The sequence below is a fragment of the Seriola aureovittata genome, chromosome 17, assembly GCF_021018895.1.
Source record: "Seriola aureovittata isolate HTS-2021-v1 ecotype China chromosome 17, ASM2101889v1, whole genome shotgun sequence".
Classification (NCBI taxonomy): Eukaryota; Metazoa; Chordata; class Actinopteri; order Carangiformes; family Carangidae; genus Seriola; species Seriola aureovittata.
Genome location: NC_079380.1, coordinates 5,153,215 through 5,170,915, shown reverse-complemented (window position 1 = coordinate 5,170,915; position 17,701 = coordinate 5,153,215). Strand labels below are relative to the sequence as shown.

Below are 17,701 nucleotides of genomic sequence, written 5' to 3'. Positions count from 1 at the left end.
CATGTGCAGAGTCCGCTCTGCAGCTAGGACGGCACACATGATCACTGCAGCGCTCACACCTTCTTACAACATCCACCTTGTCCAACTACACCATCACAGCCAGAACAAACCCTACATCCACTCGCATTCTCACCTTCGCTGTACAGAACATGGCGGAGGGCAGCTCTGACCACCACAGTCCCGCTCCAGGTTTTTCGTGATCCGTGGCTCCCAGCACTCCCAGCTTGAGTTTCAACTGTCTTGGCTGGCCTCTTTTTCCAAAACTGACAACCTCTGACATGTGGAGTCCAAATCTCAGTCGCCCATATGGCCCAAGTGTCTGTCCATCTACACTCTCCAGTGTGATCATGACACGATATGCCCTCGTCTGACTTGCAGTTAGTCACGTGGGTTGGCATGTAATCGATGTTGGCCCAGGTTCATCAGAGCTACGGGAGCAGCCCTGCCTTCAGTGGAGAGCGGCAGCTTTATCTCATGGAAATACTGATATCATATGGTGAACTGAGAAAACTACTTATATGGGAGAATGCAGCAGGCGATTAATCTGTCATTATTATCTTTATTTATCTATCAGTTTATGAAATGAAAGATCGATTGGAAATTTTCTCAGTCCAAGGTGACATCTTGCAAGTGTTTGTTTTTATTTACCGAAACATATTCTGCTTACAACAATTTAAAACAAAAGAATCGCCGCAAATCCTCACGTTTGAGAAGCTGGAAACTGGGAATGTCTAGCAATTTGTTTGAGACATAATCAGTTATCAAAGCTGTTGTTGAGTAGAGTACAGTCCTCGCAAATCATATTTAACATGGTGGGCCGATGTTTGTTTGCCATTTCCAACCTTGAGTCAACATTGACTCACTCCCTAAGCTTAATCACGTTTATCGTAGTAACATGACAATGCAGATCCCCAAACCTAAATGAAGTAGCCATTTTAACCCAAAGCAGTCATTTTTGTGACCAAACCTTAAACTTCCAATAACTGATTTCTTTGACCACTAGGGGGAGTAGTAACAACTTGTACAAACAACATTGACATAGCATCATCTTTGAAGTTGAGGAGATTTTTCAGCAAACAGTTGCTTTTTTTACACATCCAGAAGCTACAGAGAAACATTATCGTTACTTTGGAGTTGTGTTTCTGGCCACCTGGACAATGTAAGGTTATATGTTATATTCCCTCTTTTTTAGCTCTGTTTTTGGTCTCCACCTGCTCCTGAGTTAAATCTCTGGCTCTTTAGCTCCTAAATGCTTTACTATGTTCACCAGCTGCTCTCTGACTGTGTCTGTTGGTTGTTTGCTGCTGAGCAGGTAGAGGAAAGTGGCTTTTTACAGCTATTTCTCTGTAAAAAGCTTTCTGCTGCAGCCGAAAACAAGGCCATGAGAGTGGTGAGAGTGAAGCAGAACAGTGAAATTGTGGGTTGGACAGAAAAACAATGAGCTGACACTCGCTATAAACCTCCGCAAATTCAGGTGACAATTCTCTGTAGGTTCATCGCTGCAAGCAATTCCTCTCTCATAGCTGCTTTAACCATGGCGCTGTCACATCTTACAGCCTAATTATTTTTTTAAAGTGATGTGTAACAGCTTTTAAAGGCACTGACTAATGATGTCAACCTGTCGATAGCGATGTCAGAGCAGAAAAATCTTCTATGTGTCGTTCTGGAGGGCAAAGGCAAACGATTTATCTTGTTGTCTAATCTGGAAGACTTGTTGGACGATCAACAAATTAATTAATACATTTTTTGTTTCAGCACTACATAAAACAATGAAGGGAAACAGCCACTAACAGCTTCATCATTACATGAGGACTCATACCTCTGAATCTTTGAGCCTTTGTCAGGGCTGGCAATTCGTACTGTTTAATAGCCTATTTTGGGTTATAGCACATACCTGTTTGTTAATGGTAGGTTTCCTCAGAGCAACATAAGCGGTCTCCGTGGGTCGACTGGTCTTTGTACCGCTTTGACTTCCAACCGCTGACGACAAACACATCATAAACCACACATTATTGATGAAAGTGACAGCTGGATTCTTACTTTTGTGCAGTAACCCAATAATAAGCAAATGGGAGCCAAAGATCGACAGTCAACTCAATTACAGCTGAAAGGTCATTTGTGATTTTGATATATGACATTCTAATGTCCGGACTGTTTTCAGAGTAGATCAACTCCAAAACAATGACTATTTCATTCAGTTCGTGTTCATTTGTAGGTCTTTGGAGGCTACGGGGGCTTTTTTAGCGCTTGTTAGTACTGACTTGTTCTTATTTCAGGTTTGTACCATGTGCATCCTCTTCCCAGACCCATATATAAACACACATTGAATGAATGTCATTAAAGGGAATGGCCCTGGGGGGTTCACAGCTCTGTGAGCAGTTCTGTAGTAACGCCCCTGGTTTCATCCTACATGCCCTTAATGGTTCTTCATCGCCCGTGATTCATGAGCTGTCCGCTCGCTGCATATCAACTCGGCCCATCTCCAGCTGAAGGTAAACACGTGCGCCTGGCAGAGTGTGACCCCTGAGGCCACACATCACAGCCGTGGACGCTGGTCAGAGCAGGACCAGGCCCGACTACGGGAAAACAGAGGTGACTCCAAAAATAGAGATGGCAGTCATTTTGCTCAAAGGGCCATTAACCTTCAGTGACCTCTGTTAGTGACCAGTAAAATGTAACATCTACAGGTCTCTGACACATGTGCTGTGATTGACATGAGTAATAGTAAGTCACTTTTTCACAAAAGTGAGCAGAGATCCATCAGAAACAGAACTAATATTCACTCATCACTTATGAGGGTTACTGGAATATTATTTGTGCTTTGTTGTTTGATTTATGATAAAAATGAAGCTTTTCAGTCTTCACAGACACGTCTGATTGGCCTGTGGCCTATGGGAGATAGAGGGGTACACAAGGGGGGGTCACGTGATGCGGCATCAGTATTTTATCAGCATTGCACCCCAGTGAAACTATTGGAGACGGTCCTGATGTGAAGATTATGTCTGCTCCTTGTAGACTAATGTAACACTAAATCCAATTTTTTGAGTCTGTAAATGACATATACATTTTATTATATCATCTATTGATCTTGGTCCCAGCCTGTGGTATTTGTACCGGTAAAATATCCAGTAATTTTTCAAGATAAAAAAGGAGACAGATTAACAATTTGTGTGTCTTTTGCCAAATGTGATGCAATGTGTGAAAAGTCATTCTTGAGTAATGAGGAACGTTTTCACTGACAGCTTTTTGTTGATGCACACAAGACTCAACTGGTTCTGAGTCGCTCAGCCAGAGCTGTGAGAAGTAGGGGCGGTGAGCACCCTACAACCAGGGGGCTGAGATATATTATTTTACTGCTGTGTTGCACACAGCTCTCCTGGTTCCTGTCATCCACAATAGACCCACTCCCTGTCATATAAATACAGCAGTCAGCTGTCAGCAGTGGGGATGGTATAGAGTATGAAATATTTAGAGAGTGCAACTGAAAGTAGCAGTAGTAGAAATACTACTACTATATAGTATGAAAATATATTGCTATAACGTGTTGTTATAATGAGTCCTGAGTAAAGTTTGTACTGCTTTGTTCTGGGTATTCTGTTTGTGTTCTTACATGTTTGTGCATCTGTGATGCTAAGGCACGTGTTCACCAATTCAGTCTTATCTCTTCCCTTCGGTTGCTGCATCATTATTTCTTCCTCTCTGACCCAGTCGGTCAAATCCCCGGTTTCCTGTCCAGAGGCTGAGCTTAGATCTCGACCTGGCCTTCTTTCTCTCTAAGGAGGATCACACTTGTCTGGTTTAATGCTGACAAAACTCCCCTGCATCTGCCTGCCTCCCTGCTTGTTCTTCCTCTAAGTGTCTTTAGGCCACACGCCAACAGAAAGAAGAAAACCATCTGTTATCTGCTGAGATGTTGTTAGTGAGGATGATGGCAGCGATGAAACATAACACGCCACTCATTAAGAAAATGTAGGATTTCCTCCTGTAGCGCTACCTGAGGTTCATGACAACGTAGCAGAGAAATGTATTAGTGGGGATTTGTCCAAGATTTTTGGGAAAATGTTAGTAAGTCTCTTGGAAACAGTGTGATCACTTGTATTATGTCAGATTCAAATGAGGGAATCTGGTTTCGGTATAATAAGCAGATTATTGCTGATGATGAAGAATGGCCAAAAGGCTTCTGACTGGAAAAATGTTGAAACATTGAGTCATGTAGCTCCAAATGGGAACAATTGTCATAAAAGGAGGAATTTACCCAATGAATACAGAAAAAGATACTGATTCTCAGCTCTCTGCCTGACTCTATCTTTATCATTGCTAACATTTGAAACCTTTAAACAAAACTCCTTTCCCATTTATTCAGCCCCCATTTTCAGAGTCTGTGTCCATGTGAGGCTTCATCTGTGGTTCTTTTGTTTTCTACATGTTGCTGCCTTTTGAAAGTGTCAAAAAATAGAAGGTTGAGGAAATAAAGGTTCAGTTTTACCATATGGTGAGCAGTTCTGTCGTGCCAGCGGTCTCTGTGGGGCCTCAGCTGAGGAGGAGGGACGTCGCCATGTTGTTTCTGGAACGACACAAAATAAAGGAAGGAGGACAGCTGAAAAAGAAAATGTTGCTCAGATTCACAGAACATCAGCTACTTCACAGCAAATTCTGCTATAATATTTCATGTACAAGCTTCATCTCCACTTATGATAAGGGTAATCTGAACACCCAAACTGGCAAGTTTTGTATGTTTGATAATCAATTAATTGTCGTTTTTCAATTAAAAATGGAAAGATTTTGATGGTTCCAGGTTATTAAATATGAGACTTTTCTTCTTTTCTTGGTTTTCCACTATTCGAAATTGAAAATTTTTGGGTTTCAGACTGTTGTTCTTGTTTCACAGACTAAATGATTAATTGAACAATTTACAAAATAATTGGCAGATTAATCAACAATTTAAATAAAGGACTAATTACGTGGCAGTTATCAGTGCCAGTAACGCTCTGTTACTTTGACATAGATGAAGGATGATGATGATGAAGGAGGTGGAGGTGTAAATCCAAACTTGTCTTATCTAGATGTCGTGTCTTCATAGCTAGCTTGCCAGCATTAGCCACAGGTGAGCTACATTCAGGAATCACCTAGGATTGTGTAGATTTGAGGGTTCAGTGTGAGAGCAGGACTTACTGAGGCAGGACTCGGCTCATTGTACTAATACCATAATCTGTTTTCCTCCAGGCTTCCTATTTAATCATTCTACTCACAGTGTACTGGAATAACTGTTTAGATTGTTGATGTTGTCCTGCTAGCAGAAACACCTATGGACAGCTGTCTCTAGTTCTATTTGTTCAACAGTTAACACTCAGAAAACCAAGGTCTCAAAAGAACAGCTCACAGACAGGACAGATGAGTTATCAAGAGTCTGCAACCACACACACAGCACCATGAGGCTGTAAGAAAACCAACCTGTTAGGTGGTAAACCCAATAATTTAAATTAGTTTTTGTAGACAGGAAATATAAAAATGATTGAAATGTCCAGCACATTCATGCTCCTCAGGGGGAAAACCTTTTTCCCTCTTGGACACTCAATCAGAATTTGATAGCTCCATTATGTCAAAATCTAACTGGCTGCTTATGATGAAATTTTCTGCTGTGTCCATAGTGGATAAACCTTTTAACTCCCCCAATTCTGGAAAGGCTGTAAAGTGATAGTTCGGTTTATTCGATGTAGGCTTGTGTGTACTACTGCAGTACAGTAGCTTCAGATCAGCACTCTCCCGGTTTAGAGAAGCAGCCGAGAGCACCGGCACAGAAGATGAGTGATGTGCTGCTGTGGATGGGGCCATCCGCAAAAACATATTTTAGCCACTCAAAAAATGCCAGGAGAAAAAAAAATAAAAATTTGCACCTCTTTATTTGTTGTTAAACAGCCCTTTCCTTTGGATCTTTTAGGTGGCTAAAACACATTTTTGTCCCTGTCCACAGAATCTCATCTCTCTTCTTCTGTGCTGGTGCTCCCAGCTGCTTCTCTAAACTGGGAGAACGCTGATCCGAATCTACTGCAACACACTGACTATAGATAAGTACCACACACAACCACACATCAAATAACTTGAACAAATAGTTCAAGAACACAAAATTATGTTTTGTTGAACCCAATCCTTTCATTTTGTGGGTGTAATGAACATACACAACGACCTACCTGGGCTACATGCAGCATGATGCCTGATGTGTAAAGTTATTTTTTCCGAAGAACAAAGCAGTTGAATTCTTTTAGTGCATGTATGTGAGGCTTTTGTGGGGAAAATGCTCTTGTGGATAATTTCCAACTTGCCTCCTGTACTTTGGCCGTCCATCACACACAAATAATCACAAATCATTCCACTCTGTGGAGCAGGAAGCCCTCTACAGAGTAATAGCTGTGGGTGAATCAGTGTTACTCTGTGACACTGTGAGTCTTTAAGTGCAATCAAGCTGCTTTTTCTAACAGAAATATTGGAGCGCCTGTCAGCAGAAATGTTTTGGCAGTGCTGTTACTCTCATGGCGAGAATTCAAATCCAAATATGTGTTGGAACAGAAAGCAGCAATCAAAGAATTTTAATATTCTGTTAATGTGCAGATTTTAACTAATAAAACACAGTCACGACACGCAGCTACTGTATGATGTGTATAACTGTAATGCTGTGAATGAGAAATACACATTCAATTCTCAGTTGTTTTTACTTGATCTACATGAGCTGTATAATATATATGTATATATACACATCAGCACTGACCGTTTGTCTCCATGTTTTCTATCAAAAGGAAATATAGAATATCAGTAGTCTTATCCTGTTAACTCTTGGGCCACCACTGCCGGAGTCCTGCAGCAACCTGAATACAAACAATACTGAACAAATTGAGAAAGAACGAGCACTTATATAAAGCTCATTTGTATAGAAAGCCCCCTGTATGCCCTAGGTAGCTTCGTCAGTTTTATCTAAACTGTCACTCATATCAGTTGCTATATATTGCTGTCATGTTATCGCACCCAATCAAATTTTTCAAGCTTCGTTCCAACTAGTAATTCATTCTCATCATTCCTAATCCCACTGTCGTATTTGCAACTCCAAAGGGATTAATTGGAAAGATTTTAACTGATCCTCATTTGTGCACCTCCTCCATTAAATGAAACAGACTGTACAACAACAAGCAGCTTTCTAATAAACACAGTAATAGACTCTGGCATCTCTCTGACAAACACACACGCACAGTTTCAGTGGCATCTTTTTGAAGCTCCACACTCGAGACATGAGACAACAACAAACTGTAACAAAATAAAAAGTGACTGCTGCAGCATATGGCTTCTGAATGTAAAAATAGCTTCTGGGCGGTGTGTGTGTGTGTGTGTGTGTGTGTGTGTGTGTGTGTGTGTGTGTGTGTGTGTGTGTGTGTGTGTGCTGTAAGCCAAAGTACAATCACTGCCAGGGTTGTTTTGTTGATGCAGCCTTGGTCTGTCCCATGGGAGCCTGTCCTATCCCTCTGGATTCCTTCCCAAATGAGGTGTAAAACACACACACACACACACACACACACACACACACACTAAAGCAGATGTTTGTGAAAGGTCGCCTGCCTCCGAGCCTCTGTATTAATATAAGTGGTCAGCCTCTTGTTACGCAGCAGCGCATCAGAGCAGGAGACAAACAACGAAACATCCCTGCACCTCTGAGTCCACAGATCTCACAGCTGAGATACCGGCTGTGCTGCTCGGCCTCAAGTGCCACACATTTAAGATAATCAGATTAAAGTGGATCGAATCTGCAGGCCTGTCTCCACATGAATGGACTGCTGAGACACGATGATGGGGAGGAATGATAATGAGCTCTCGTAGTTCCCACTGTTAAGGTGGTGAGAGCTGAATGCCACACGAGGAGGTGATATTCAGCACAAACAGTAATATCTGACTGAAGTCAGCATATGGGAGGTTTAGTTACATACAAAAGAAGAGCAGAAGAAATGATATGATCCATTGATTCTCAGCAAGATAGTTCTTGATTTCTGATCTCTAACATTATTACAATGTTATGTAACATGACTGGCTTTGTGTTATTGCGTAGGAAACTGAGCCGGTCTCTGACCTGGGGTTGTCTGTCTTTGATGTGTCTCATTAAAGAGAACCATTGGTTATTGGTTATTGATTACCACTCCTGTACAGATGACATTTTCATAAAGATAAATCTTTCTCAGCTCTGAAAGTTATTATATTTTAGGAAATACAAAAGGCCAACAAGGAAGGACCAGACATTCATCTGATCTTATTTTTAATATGAAAAAAAAACAGCCAATGCAGCACAAACTCTTTGTTAAGGGAGCACATTTCAGCGATTTAAAGAACCAGATCCAGCCGCCCCTAAACAATTTCTCCAAATAAAACTGCATCTTTGCTTGTATGAACCCAGCGGATTTACTGGTTATGCTCTTTATTTTCAGGTGTGGCTCTCACCTTTACTGCAGCTGTTGACGTAATACCTCAGTCCCTCAGGCGATGTGTAGCTCCTCCATCCTGGGGGAAGCGGGTGACTGTCAGTCTCCTCTCTGGCTGTAATAGAGCTCTGTCACAGACAAACAATAATTTCAACTCCACATAAGCTAGGCATGGTTCCTGGTGTTACAGTAGTATCACAACTCATTCAATCTGGGGCTTAAAACCTACAAGGGATGTACAAAATAACAGCTGACAATATCACACAATCCAACGCAAAAGCCCTCAAATCGATGCTATATCACTTAACAGGTCTGTATCATAATCTTCTATCAAGTTACAAAATGCTACTGATTTCCTGGAGGCTACAAGAAGGTGTGCTGTACGAGAGCAATCTCTTTTAATCAGTAAGAACTTCATTTAGTTGATGAATCCAGGACATATGCAGCTGCATCCATAAATGAAGAAGAAGTAACCCCTGGATTTTAATGTTCACTACATAATGTGGCCATTAACTATAGAGGATCCTGTGGGCTGTGAAAATGGATAGTTCAATTTATCCTGAGTAAAGGAACATTGAACAAAAAAAAAATCTATAATGTGAAGCTGCGGCTGCTTCAATAAAGTTTATGTAGAGCTACATCATCGCTACGAGCTTGCATATACAGAAAATGTAAATGTAGGAGTCATGAAAACCTCTGCAATAAGCGGTGTTATTAGCATCAAATTCCCATATTGGGTTTCGGCACTTCTCACTTGCTAAATAATGCTGTTATTCATATGGTGAAATATGATCTGCTAAATGGATAAATAATGACAAATGCTCGCTCCACCTTATCAGTAGTCCCCAGAAGCCTCCACCACCATGAAGCCATTGTGTTCAGGCTGCACTCTGAGTATTTGACTGCAGTCTGCTTTACAAGGGAGAAGTCGTTTTTAATCTGCAGCGATCACCGGCTCGCTGTTCATTTTTAGATGCAGCGGTGCATGGCCCGCTCAGATCTGTCTGCTGCATCTGACAGAGGGATTGCTGAACTTCAGGACGGTGCACTCCAATCAGACATCTGAGGGGAGGTGGGCGGATGTGATCGGACAGATGTATAAATGGGGAGATTATTAGCGGAATGATAAAGAAGTCATATCGTGTTCTTCTGCTTGCCCGGGCAGCAGGGCAGAGTGGGTGGATGAAGCTGACTGATGTGCAACATTGAAGGGGCTCATTGGATCTTTTCTATCTCTGCTCCTCATTTTAAGTTTGCTGTGAGAGCAGTAGATAGCTGCGGCTGTGGTTTGCAGTGGTATTTTAGCTGCTGAGTTCACACTGAGAGGACGTTTACTGCACAGAGAAGATAAGTGACCTCCTCTCTTAACAGTTAACAGTGAACCATCTACTGTAAGGTTGTCCCATCTTATTTTATGCCCCACATTATAGTGGTAAAAAAAAAAACCCAGATTACAAGAAGATAGAAGATTCATATTGACAACTGACAGATCTCATAACTAAATGACAAAATAGGTTGTTTGTCATTGCTTCCAAAATATAACTGTTGCAACAAAAAATTCATATCCAAACATGTTGATGTTTAGAGGAAATCTTTACCATGTTCATCATCTTAATCTAGTCTGTTAGCATGTTAGCAGTGGCAGTAAACACAGAGTTTTCATTAGATGAAAAGTAAGGGTATCGCCAAAGTCAGTAGGATTCATCCTCTTGACACCATGAATGTCTGAACCAAATTTTATAGCAATTCATCCAACATCTGTTGAGACGTTTCAGCCTGGACCTAAGTGGTGAATCAACCAACCGACATTGCCATAGAGCCATAGAAGAGCAATTTCTGCAACCTATCCATATTGACTGTTTCTACAAAATGTTCACTGGATGGTTTTTAAAGCTTCTCTAATCCATATTTTATATCAACAATGGATGAAAGGATTATGTGAAAGGTGAATCTTCTCCCATAGTGAGAAATCAACAGAGAAAAACCATCCAACTCTGCAGTTCCCCCTCAGCTTTATGGGGCTTTGGTGCTTCTCTCAGCTCACTGGATTGATTTCACAACCCATAACTTTACTGTTTTGGTTCACAAACTTCATCAACGCTGATTCCAGCTGCAGCAGTTTTCAGAGAATAAGCTCTAAAAAGCCACTGTCCACTACCTGCTCAGCAGCAAACAGCAGACAGACACAGTTAGAGACCAGCTGGTGGACATAATGGAGCATTAACAGCTAGATATTTCCCTCAGGAGCTGATGGAGACCAGTGCTAAAAGAGCGGGAATACTGGACTCACATTCATCAGGTGAACACAAACATGACTCCAAATCAATGCTAGTAATTTCATGCTAAGTGTAGTTTACCATAGCAAACTTAAAAGGTGATGATATGTCAATGTGTTGAGTGTGTCGTGTTTACAGCTTTTTGTGCTGCCCCCAAGTGGCAACCCCCCCCCCCCCCCCCCGCCCGAAAATCTGCCTGTTGCAATTAAAATGTGGTAAATTTTAGCAATTAGTTGTTAAATCTAATCAAGAAGAATACTCATTATCAATTTATCAGTCATTTAAATGATAAATCAGTCATTTGGGATTTTATACTATTTTAAATTAAATGTTATTGATTAGTGCACTGTTGGTCAGACAAAACAAAGAATTGAGGACAAAATTTGGAGCTCTAGGCTCTTGTAATGGACATTTTTGGGGATTTTTTTTGTTTGTTTTACCAATTAATCATAGTATAGAAAAAAAACATGTACTGATTAATGGATAGTGAAAGTAATCATTAGTTGCAGATGCAATTCAAAGATTGTTCAGTTTAGGTAACTTGCCTAACCCTGTAGGTCAAAGAAAGATGTGGTCATAGTTAGTGCCAACAACTAAGTCCTTCCAACAATCTTATTTTGCTTAGGACTATATGAATGACAAACCATTCCTGTATTGGTGACAAAGTTCCCATTGGACATGGTATGAAAAACGTTTAAAGTATCTGAATACAATTTGTAGGAGAAAAGGTTAAAATTTAAATTCACTAAAAACCATGCACACTGAACATCTTTTCATGATCATACAGGCGAGAAAAATCAAAGAATCCCTGCATTGTGATCCAAAGGTTCAGAGATAAACCCTTATCATGAGATTTTTATCATCACCCACTGATCTCCTTCTCATAATGATTTCACACATCCTCTGGCTGGCAAGGAGAAGTGCAGCCCAGTGGTATCTGAGCCTTTATATAAATCTTAAAAAAAAAAAAAAAAAACAAATAGAGATCTGTAAGATATCCCTGCCAAATCCCACAATCCTCTGGGGTTCTGCTCTTAATGTAACCCTGAAACCAGGATCTCCACTCCATTTGTGTTAGCTCACTTTTCTCTGAATAGGAAGAAACTAACAAGACAGGATGTGTCAGACTCATGCAGGAGGGAGGATGCCTCTCGCTGCTTTACTGAGCTTCTGTTGGTTCATGAGGACTGACAGAGGAAGAAAGAAAGCATTCAGATTCTCTTTCTACCTGGAAAACAAGATTAATATTTCTCAACCTACTTATGGAGGTGAAGAAGAGGAGCTCCAGAAATGTTTACATTTCTGTGCCTTTGTCTACTATTTTAGCAGTTTATTCAGGGAGTTATATCATTTCTGGCACCTAACACAGGCCCATTTTATAGATGAAAAAGACAGATACAGGCAGCAGAAGATGCTGCTGTGAAACTCCAGGCAGAAAATAATGGGAAATATAACATAAAAATGGGGCATCACAAAAAACGTTTTTTGGATTTCATTATGATAAATCTATTTTGGATGTGCTAATCTGAATGCACTGCATAAGAAAACTCACATTATCAAAAGGAAAAAGCTTCTGTGTGTAATTTTAGATGACTCCGACAAAAGCTAAAAGCACAATTTTTCACATGGTTTGTTTCTGTGCCCCGAGGCAGCTAGAGTTTCAAACAGCAGCAATTATAAAATACAAGAGGAAGCCTTAGAGAGGAAAGTACAGTCACTCCACACAGGATGCTAATACAAAAAAAGAAAGAAGCACAGGGCATGGAAAAAGCAATGAGCCCTTTATTCTCTCAGAGGCTAAATGAGCATATAGCAATGCATTAGTCAGCCTGCTGGCAGGTTGGGTTCCTGCAACGGAGGCAGAGCTTTGGTCATGATGTAAATGAGAAGAGATGTCACTAAGCCTGAGTTTGTCAGCAGAGAAATATTCAGCATCTTAAAACTAAGTGTCTGAAACACTTTGACAGTCATAGTATATATGTGAGTAAAGATGCTACATTTGAGGAGAAAACTGGACATGGACTGAGACGAAGAGACTGAATGAGTTTTTTTGTTTTTTTTAAAAACTTTTTAGTTATTCTATATTTCTGCACGGAATACAGGTTTTAGTTCAGTTTTTTGTTTTATTTTGATCAGCTCTTGATGTTATGTGTGTGGTAGCAAAAATGGGAAAGAAGAAGTCAATCCAACAAAAGTCAGTGGGATTCATCCTCTGGGGATCAACAAAATTTCATCCATCCATCGGATGGTTGTTGAGATACTTCAGTCTGGACCAGTGTGTTGACTGACAGACAGACATAGACTGTCTTTCCTATCTTAATAGTTGAAACATTGTTTACTACCCCACAAGTTAAAATATTCTTCAGGCTGCTGTTGGATTGCTACACACATCACTGTTTTAAAGGTTAATATCTCACAGTGCACCAAATCTCTAAAAGTTATTGTTTATTTCTGCCTCAGATTAGAGTTTTTTGTGAGCAAACATACAAAATTTACACCCCGCAACTTCATGTTCACTCAGCTTAATCATGAATGAGGAAGTGGGAATCAAAATGGGTTGTTCAGCTGTAACTGCTGGAGTGGTGTGAGGTGAGATTTGAAGTTCTCTACTATAAATAAGTTACAACATAAAGCACAGAGTTTTATAAAAGATGTGGATCCTAAACATCCTACATATGTCTGCAAACTAAATACAAAGTCTCACATTATTCACAGTGTCATCACTTCTTCTTGTCTTTTTGCTATAATTGCGCTATGTGATATACATAGATACAAGTAGTTCACGTCTTTAAATAACACATAAGGCAATTAAAATGAAGGTCTTACCATGCTGCTACGCTGTGGAATAGTGTCAGTCAACCAGCTACTAGAAACATGAATGAGGAGACAGAGGGGATTACTGGATCTCATTAGTGTCCAAAATGATCCAAAGCTTGCAGGGTCACAGCTAACAGCACAGAGGGAATGGAAAGACACTGAATTTCTTTCAAGTTAAGTCCCTTTTTTCCACTTGTAGCAAATAAAAGGCCTGGCAGAGAGACATGCTTTGGTTTTGATCAGTGAAAGACATTTTCTATGAGTCTTTGTTGAGAGGAAACATCCAGTGGCTGTGACTCTGTGTCTAAAAACACAAAAGAGCACACTGTGAGACAGAGCTGTGATGGACTGGGACACAACAAGGACGTTCCTGTCTTACCAGCTTGTACACTTCTGTTAAATCAGATTGACTCTGCATATATTGAGTCAGTCTGGTCATACTCAATCCAAACAGATGGGGTCTGTCTCTCTCAGGAGAATGAAGACACTTGTGGCCACTGCAGCATTTTGAAAAGCCTTGTGGGACCCTGAGCAAGACTTCAGAGGGTTACACTTTATTCTTGCTATGTGCAATTTAAGTTATTAAAAGACAAAAGGAGGCTGGTTAAAAAGAACAAAAACACTGTCAATCTAATGGAAAGTGCAAAAATAGAGCATGAAAAACTGCAGGTTAGGGGGCATCGAGTGGCGCAGTGGGTTGAGCAGGTGCCCCATATGTAGAGGCTACAGTCCTCGCTGCAGCAGGCCCCGGTTCCAATCCCGCACCGGATGGCCCTTTACTGCATCTCATTCCCCCCTCTTTCTGCCTCCCCATTTCCTGTCTCTCTCTACTATCCTGTCCAATAAAGGCACAAAAGCCCCAAAAAATATACTTAAAAAAAAAAAAAACACAGGTTAGAAAGTTTTAAGAATGCTCTTTGAATGAGATACACTCCCTGATTCTATTATTTCAGTGCCCCCCAAGTCTCAAAGTTTGATATAACATTCTGAAAATGTATTTGTTATAAATTTTGCTCTGGGGTTGACAAGTGCCGAATTATGGTATTGCATCTGGAAATGGATTAGCTATAATCCCAAAATCAGTTTTTATAACCCCAGTATGATCTGTTGGCCCCTGAGAAGCTCCACTTAGAGTAGTTGGGGGTCAAGTGCCTTGCTTAAGAGCACCTCGGTGGTGGTAATGAGAAGCAAGTACTGTTTTCAATTTCCTGCCAGTCCAGGGATTTATTTTACTATTACAGAATTATCATAAAAGTCAAAATACACAGTGTCCACTTAATTTGGTATAACTCTACAATCTGATACAGTCAATACAAAAGTACCGCCATGACGTCTATCATTACGAAGTTTATAACGTCCAGGTTTTTTTTGACATTGTTGGAAATGTGCAAATTCAAGCATAATTTTATTACTAAGGTCATAGTTTAAGGTGGTGTTGTAGTGGACAATATTATATTAGGAGGAGTTTGTCATTTTTTGTCCTCCCTATTTACAAACATGCAGGGGGGCAAGAAAATTAGAAACACCTCCAAACATAATGCAATCCAGTACTACACCATCAATATGACCCCAATGCTAAAAGATGTTATGTATGTTTCTCTTACATGTAGACATTGTCCTCCTCATTCTGTCATCACAGCACAAAGTAGCTTTATCTAAAATAAAAGAGACAAAAAGGGGAAAAGTAGGTTTTTCTTGTTACATTGTCTATTTTCTTTTTTTATTGCTGATCAAATCACTCAGATGTCTCACTGCAAAGCAAAATCCTAGAAGAGAGCTAATATGAAAGAGTTTTTCATCTTCTTGACTGTTTTAAGACACTGATGAGAAAACAACAGATACAAGGCTGAGTTTATCTCACTCTGACTGATCTCTCTTTGTTCTTAGATCTAAGAGAAAACTCTACGACTGCCAGGATTTGGATGTTCATCTCACATGCCTCAGTTTTACCAGCTCTGCTTTGGAGATTGAAGGTGTCAAAAGAGTAGTAGTGTATTATAATTGGTAATATATCACACCCAGGCATATTCTAGACATTTTGCTTTCTATGAATTGTTGCTTTCTATCAATAGCATTTGCTGTGATTGATGAGGGTCAAAGGTCATTCCTCTGTGGTCAAGAAAATGTGCAAACCAAATGCCTGCTGGAACAGATGACAAATACAACGATGAACAATTTGGGATGTATGGGTGTTGTGTTGTATCAAATTGCCTGCCATGTAACAATAATAAAAAAGAAAATTGCAGTACATAGCTTTGCTATACATTTAGATTTAATAACAATTGAATTAAGTAGCTTATCTTTTTCTGTTTAATCCATGTTAGTGCCATGGCTCTGTCGGTGGCAGTGTTCATCCAGACTAAAATATGTCAACAGTTATTGGATGTACAGACAGTCATTGTCTTCAGAGGATGAATCTTCATAACTTTTCCTCTAGCACCACAACATTCACACACAGACATTCATGGATCCCAGAAGATATATCTTAAATTGATTTAAATATGTGTTGCTATATCCTAATGAATTTAAAGAGTTTTCCTGCGTTTTTTCAACAGCAGGTCAGTTTTCAGAAGGTGAATTGCTGCAAAATCTGTCCAGAATTTAATGGTCCCCAGAAGATGAATCATAATGTCATCATCAATTCTTTAGTGATCCTCTGACTTTTCCTCTAAAGCTACCATGAGGTTGACATTTGTGGTTTAAGTGAAATGTCAACTACTGAATGGATTGCTGTGAAATGTGGTACAGACATTCATGTTCACCATAGGATGAATTGTTATTTTGGCAATCCCCTTGCCTTTTCATCTAGAGCCACCAGCAGGTCAAAGTTTTGTGTCAAATATCTGAAGTCCTACTTAAAGGACTGGCATAAAAAACTACAAATATTCATGGTTCCCAGAAATGTAAGTTTGAACATGCTAAGGTTTTCATTTGTTTGAGCACAGCAGGGGTGTAGTCTCTCCTACTTATAAAAGAAATATTAAGAGTGAATGAGCTGTATAGATAAATAAATACCTGTGACTCCAGATGTCTTTTATAGTTGCTCTGCTGGGAGCTTTGGAGGAGATGGGAGGTGAGTGGTTTGCTGGGGCTGTAAAACATCTACTCAGACTCTGTGTCGCTTATACCTCGTCCGACTGGAGTACCCGAACCTGATGGCCAGAAAGTAAAGATATTTACTGCTTAGCTGCAACTTTACATGTTGACATCTGGAAATACTAAGTCACACGCAACTGAAACAAATCTTTGGTCTATTCTTCCAGATCATCTACCGCAAAAACTCAAAACTTTTCATGAGCTAAGAGAAACATCCCTGTTTCAGCTTTGTGACTATGTATTTGTAGATAATCCGATGGGTTTTAAATGGTTCACTTATCTTACGGTAGGCCAGTTTTCTCAACCCATAAACAATCATTTGGTTTATCTGAAAAAATTATAATCACAAATGTGTTTTTTTCCTCTGGAAAAAGATGGTGTGTAACTAAAATGTACTACTGTACTACTGACTCAGAACTAACATGTCCTGTAACCTTCAAGCTTCAACACTGAATAAAAATCCTCATCCGCACATGATCAGATTTTTATGTGATGCTTAAGAAACCTGTTATGGTTTAAAAGGTTTGTAACTACCTCAGTGTTACTTGATGTATAAGTACTTTGGAATGAAAAACGAGGTGAGACAAGTGAGTTCAAAGAGACTTGCTCTGATGGAAGGAAGGTTTGCTGCCCAGCTGATATCAACTGTGCAATCGGAGTGAAACCTAAACCCTGTCGCAAAGTCACTCAGACTTTGTACTAAAACCCTGTCCCTAACCTCACCTTGCTGTGACATTATAGCTACAAGCCTTAATAACCTCCAACAAGCCAGAAACAACTGACAGAAGTGTTCACACTGAGCTATGATTGGTTAACACTGAAGATCACTGAGCATCCTTGCACATGAGCAACAATGGGCTTCTGACACTGGAGTGTTTACTTTGGGCTGCTGCCAGTGTCTCATTGTTAAAACAACTGTATCTCACTCAGGCTTTGATGGCCTTTATTTCCGTACCAGCTGCCTGCAATAATCCTCTAAAAGGAATATAATCAATCCTCTTCAAATCCACTTTTAAAGGTTGTCTGCCTGTTTGTGTCCGGGCACTAATCACCTCAGTC

General features: G+C 40.1%; 1 protein-coding gene across 4 annotated transcripts in view; it reads right to left on the bottom strand.

The window, feature by feature from the left end:
* The window catches only part of gas7a (growth arrest-specific 7a), a 45,451-nt gene that overhangs the window by 23,954 nt on the left and 3,796 nt on the right, over positions 1–17,701 (bottom strand). Inside the window, exons 3-6 of one of the 4 annotated variants that reach the window (XM_056402032.1) lie at positions 16,562–16,698; positions 8,473–8,581; positions 4,487–4,564; positions 1,895–1,980 (exon numbers count right to left, since the gene is read on the bottom strand). In XM_056402032.1, coding sequence (XP_056258007.1) covers positions 1,895–1,980; positions 4,487–4,564; positions 8,473–8,581; positions 16,562–16,648 — 360 coding nt within the window. In that variant the 5' untranslated portion in view covers positions 16,649–16,698. Of the gene's footprint in view, positions 1–133; positions 426–1,894; positions 1,981–4,486; positions 4,565–8,472; positions 8,582–9,284; positions 9,362–13,555; positions 13,574–16,561; positions 16,699–17,701 lie in introns of those variants that run through there. The other 3 variants (XM_056402034.1, XM_056402033.1, XM_056402036.1) reach the window with 3 other exon arrangements.